Source organism: Porites lutea, chromosome 2 (genome assembly GCF_958299795.1).
Source record: "Porites lutea chromosome 2, jaPorLute2.1, whole genome shotgun sequence".
NCBI classification, from domain to species: domain Eukaryota; kingdom Metazoa; phylum Cnidaria; class Anthozoa; order Scleractinia; family Poritidae; genus Porites; species Porites lutea.
In genome coordinates, this window is record NC_133202.1 from 1,096,581 (window position 1) to 1,101,783 (window position 5,203).

Here is a 5,203-nt window from a genome sequence, read left to right on the forward strand (position 1 = left end):
TGTCAGCATTAGGCTCAAATTAGCGGAAAAGACCATTGATGATAGAACAAATCTATATCTTTATCTTTAATCATCTTTACAAATAATGCTAATTCGGCAATGGAAAACACAGGAACTGGTTTTGCCAAACAATTATAAGATTCTTGGAGAGCCAAAGGTGCTCGAGGAACAGCTGAAATCAGAGTCGATTATTTGCAAGACGTTGAAACCGTCTAATTGCCTTTTTAACGTTAAGCCATTTTTGATTTTAAGTCATTGACTGCCGACGGCTATCCCAATTGAGACTCTTCTACAATGTCAAGAGCCACTCTAAAAGAAGAAGGAAAATCAGATGGAAAGGGCTTTTGTGAAAGCTTCCCGAAGCCGAAAGAAATTTATGATTTGTCATTTTGGAACACGTCAGATGAGATGGTCAAGAAAGCTCATGACATTTGGTCCGCTACTTATGAACAGGTCGGTCAGTGATATATTTAACAATTATTCCTCGAGCCCGAATGGGCTCTGAGTCAATAGCCCATGAGGCCGAAGGCCGAATGGGCTATTGATTCAGAGGCAATGAGGGCGAGAAGAATAATTGTTTTAGTAAAATTCAACTACTTGGTCAAAAATGTCGAGAATAAAAAATATTTAACCCTTTTTTGCCGCCAAAAAGCCCGCGCTTTTCGCTGCAAGGGGGCTATAAAATATAGCCTAGTAGTAGCTCAACCAATCAGAACGAAGCATTAATAATAGACCACTAGTTGGATTTTACTAAATGTATATATTCCATCTACAGAGTTTAGAACAAGAACTCAATGATACTGCTTTTAAATGTTTTCATGGGGCTTAGGAACTCAATATATTAGGAGGGGCAGCAACTGTAGCTTAACTTCATGTCGTCTGCGTAGCAGGCGTTCGCTACTTCACTTGCTCTTTTTTAATATTTCTCAGTTCTAGACTGAGCAGATCGGTGGGTATAAGGGGGTCGGGGATAGCGTTCCAAAAAGTTATTATGGACAAGGAATGCTAGCCTGGCTAGGAAGCGTTTCCTCGTTACTTCATCGAAAATGATTATTGAAGAACAAAGACAGGGATAGCATTAGTTCTACTTATAATTATTAACCCGCTTCTGAGTTGCTAATCAATAAAACGTCACATGCCTACGTTGCCAGTATTCGGTGCCGAGACACAAGGTTTGCCCCAAGATCATAAGTCTTGGATTCTGGATTCTACGCTGTAGATTCTGGATTTCAGTTACTGCATTCCAGATTCTTTGTCAGGAGAAATTGGATTCCGGATTCTAATCGTTCTAATAAATTTTCCGGATTCAAAAAAAAAACGCAAAAAACGCAAATCAAAAACATAACCAACACGCATATGAATAGGTTCGGACCACCTTTTAAAACACCCCTTTCTTAAACAACTATGAATAGACTACGTTTCTTATCATTAAAATAAGCGAAACAAACCGATTGAGAAACTCCGATGAACAGGGTTTCACTCTTCAAACAACCAAACAAAGTAATAACTACCAATAAACTTTGTACAGTTGGCATAACAAAATTATCTATCGAACTGAAATATCGCAAGTGTAAAAATATCGATAGCCAAAATTTTTGATGAATATGTAAATAAAAACTCGTTGTCAACGACAACGATAATGGGTTTCAAAGTTCTTCTAAAAATCTAGTTTTAACCTGCTCAAATGGGGCAAGATTTATTGTTTTACACTTTACATGGGGGCGACAAGGTCTTGATTATATAGCAGCAATGAATTGAAAACCTCCAAAGAATGGCAATTCGAGCTCATACTGGCATACGCGAAGAAAGAGTCTAAATGCCGGAGTTTATTGCTAAATGTTATGGGCTTCCTATCTTGATTTGGATTTGACTGTTAACTGTTATGCTAGATTAGAGGGTCTGAATGGGGATACCTCGATAACACTAAACACTTCATTTTTTGGCCTTGTAACGTGAAACAGTTAAATTTTAAGCATTTTAACGCTAACAGTAAAAAATTCTTTGAAACAGTAAATTTTTTCCAGAAAGAAGTAAAAACGACTCCAAAAAGGCCAATATTATTTTGTTAAGTATATCAAGGAGTTTTCGACTATCTTACGGCAATTCCCGATTATTTCAAAAGATTTTTGAAGGCTACCGGGGATTCCTGAAGACTGTCGAAGATTTTCCAAGACTAACGAGGTGGTTTGACCATTGCCGAAGATGCCGGAAGAACCCTCCAAACACAAAACAGTATTTTCTTCGGAAACAGAAAACATTAAAAAATTGGCCAATTTAATAGCACACACTAAAATTATGGGCAAATAACACTAAACCCCATTCAGACCCTTAGCTAAAACCCTCTAAGAAAATGTGCTTTGTTTATGTACATTCTTTTCTATTCCTCACTCCTTGTTGGGCGTTTTAGATTTAACTTCTTGCGTTGAGCGGTAACAATTCCTGCTTGACCATATATGTTTTTTCCGCAGGACATGAAGACGTCCAAGTACCAGTCTCCAGACTCTCTAGTTCCTGAACTTCAAAAAGCCATAGAAAACACACTACCAACGCTGGACAAAGATGCGGTCCAACTTCTAGATATTGGAGCTGGTTCAGGCCTGATCGGAGAAAAGCTGAGAGCAAGAGGTTTTACAAATCTTGTGGCAATCGATCTGTCGCCTAAGATGCTGGCTTTGGCCGAGAAGAAGAACATATACAAGTCTATGGTGTGTGATTCGCTTTACAACTGGAGAAAGTACTTTGCTATGGGTCAGTTTGATGCTGCCGTTAGCTGCAGTGTTTTTACACCTGGACAACTGAAGCCAGAAGCTTTTGATGAAATTATATCTTTAATAAAGCCCGGTAAGTTCTTTCTTCACAATTGTTAAAAGCGGTTATTTCAGAAGGAGGTCGTTATACCGAAAAACCTTCTCCGGAAAGTGAATTCCCTCAACTTTGATTTTTGCTTGCTTTTGTTTTCTAAGTTTGGCGATGATTCAGGTCGGGTCCTTCCACCCCATGACGACAAAACCTGCTAATTGTCTCTGCTATTAAAACCAACATTCTACCTACTGATAAACGGTAATTATTCGCCAAATCTGCGCACTTTGAACGAAAAGAAAAGCAGGAACGGATCAGCTTCAAATTAAAAAGCGAATGGTGAATTCGGCGAGAAAACCCGAATAGCGATTGCGTACAAAAAAGCAAACTATCCCAATAGAGGGCGAGTTGGGGACTAACTGGATTCTACTGTTATTTTTCCTTGACAACGCTGGGGCGTTTTTAAAGTTTGGCAAGTTTTGAGAAAGTTTCAGATTTAGAATACTGAATGTTGTTAACACTTTGCACATAAATAAAAAAGTGCCTGCAATCGATCGTGGACAAAATTTCTTGGGACAGTAACTATGTAGTATTTGTAATCATCTGTGATTTTCTCAGAATAGCAGTGTTACCTTTTGAAATTTGGAAAGAATTCTTTATACACGCGTCCATCGTTATTTCTGTTATTTGCGGGTGTGGAGAGAGGAGTTTTCATGTGTGAAGAAAAAGGCCCTTCAAATGCAAATTTGTTCATGATTGTAGCCTAGTGCTGATAAACTTGTTCTTTGGAGAAATCGCGGAAAAAATCGATGCCCTAATGTAAATTGTCATTTTTTTTTTCCTCTTTTAGGTGGAATCATGGCTCACTCCATGCGAGAAGATGCCTATATCACTCCAGAATACGGCTACAAAAAAAAGTTGAAAGAAATGGAAGAAGCAGGCAAAATAAAACTGCTGAAGAAAGAGAAAATCATAAGATATGCTTATGACAGAGCCAATGAATACACTGTTCCCATTGCTTATATTTTAGTACATCAAATTGTTAAACATAATAAATGATGAAAGGCCGAGGGGGCAGAACCCAATCTTTGTTATTGGGGGGGAGGGGAAGGGTGACTCCCACTTGAAAATAGCCTGCGAGACAAGTACAAAAAAAGGGACGGGGGAGGAGGTACCTGGTTTGATTGGCAGTTAAAGATGGATACAGACGCATTAATAACATTTGTAAAACCACGTTTTTCCACTTGTATAACATAAGAAGAATTATAAAGTTTTTCAGTCTTTTTTGATTGTACTCATATTTTGGTCAATGCGTTTGTAACAAGTCGTTTGGATTATTGCAACTGCCTCTTGTATGGCTTGCCTAACAACCTGCTGCGCAAGCTCCAACGAGTCCAGAATGCAGCTGCCGGCCAGGCTGATCTGCAATGTTGGACGCTTCGATCACATCACTCTCACCTTATTTAGCCTCCACTGTCTGCCATGATTAGATACAGAATTCAATTTTAAATTTTACTTTTTGCATATAAAGCCTTAAATGGAATCGCTCCTGCACTCTTTTTTTCCTATAAGAATATATTTTATAAGAATATCGAGGCTGAAATTTGCGAAATTTTAAGAAAATTTTAAGAATAAACCCCAGGCTGAGATTTTGAACAGAATATCATTTTGTGTGGTGAAAGTCTGTAAATACAATACAATTATGTTTTCAACTTCTTCCTTTCTTTAAACGGCAACACTAGCTAACAAAACGAAAAAACCCGCACTGACTATAACTGATACCCTAATATAATCTTAAATCGTAAATGTCATAAGCCATAATTTAAGAATAATACAAGAATATTTTCAGCCTAAAATTGGCGGAAAAGTAAGAATATTCAGCCTTCGCCGGGAAACAACATTCTTATAAAAATAGATGGTGCATAATCCCAGACCTCTGACTCTTCAAGCATTGTTTGCGGTGCCCCACGGGGTTCTGTGCTAGGCCCCCTACTCTTTCTCTTGAACATTAATGACATTTGTTCCTGCTCTTCGAGACTCGGCTTCTGTCTTTTTGCAGATGACAAGAATTTACTCTATTCACATAAAAACCTTAAAACTCTGGAAAAAATAGTCAATAATGAGTTGGCAAATGTTTACAATTGGCTTACCTCAAATAAACTTAGTTTAAACCTTAAAAAATCTAACTTTGTTATTTTTCGCCCATACCAAAAGAAACTCCCCTTTACACCTAAATTGTATATATACCATCCTAGTGCTAATAAACATAAACAATTAGAGTGTAGAGAGGTTTGTTAAATATTTAGGGGTTCTGATAGACTACAAACTTTCTTGGAACAACCACATTGACACAATTCTTTTAAAAATTAGTAGAACTGTTGGGCTATTATCGAAATTGCGACAT

The 5,203-nt window shown here is 37.7% G+C and overlaps 1 protein-coding gene across 1 annotated transcript; it reads left to right on the forward strand.

Annotated features, from left to right (window-relative positions):
- Window positions 1–257: 257 nt before the first annotated feature.
- LOC140926464 (methyltransferase-like protein 27) lies at window positions 258–3,876 on the forward strand. The gene is made up of 3 exons (XM_073376198.1): window positions 258–453; window positions 2,469–2,841; window positions 3,650–3,876. Exons 1-3 carry the CDS (start codon window positions 295–297, stop codon window positions 3,856–3,858), a joined length of 741 nt encoding a protein of 246 aa, XP_073232299.1. The 5' UTR covers window positions 258–294; the 3' UTR covers window positions 3,859–3,876.
- Window positions 3,877–5,203: the final 1,327 nt, after the last annotated feature.

Coding starts and splice junctions, on each gene's coding strand:
- LOC140926464 (XM_073376198.1), top strand. CDS start 295: ATGTCAAGAGCCACTCTAAAAGAAGAAGGAAAATCAGATGGAAAGGGC. Junction 454..2,468: donor GGTCCGCTACTTATGAACAG/GTCGGTCAGTGA, acceptor TTTTTTCCGCAG/GACATGAAGACGTCCAAGTA. Junction 2,842..3,649: donor TATATCTTTAATAAAGCCCG/GTAAGTTCTTTC, acceptor TTCCTCTTTTAG/GTGGAATCATGGCTCACTCC.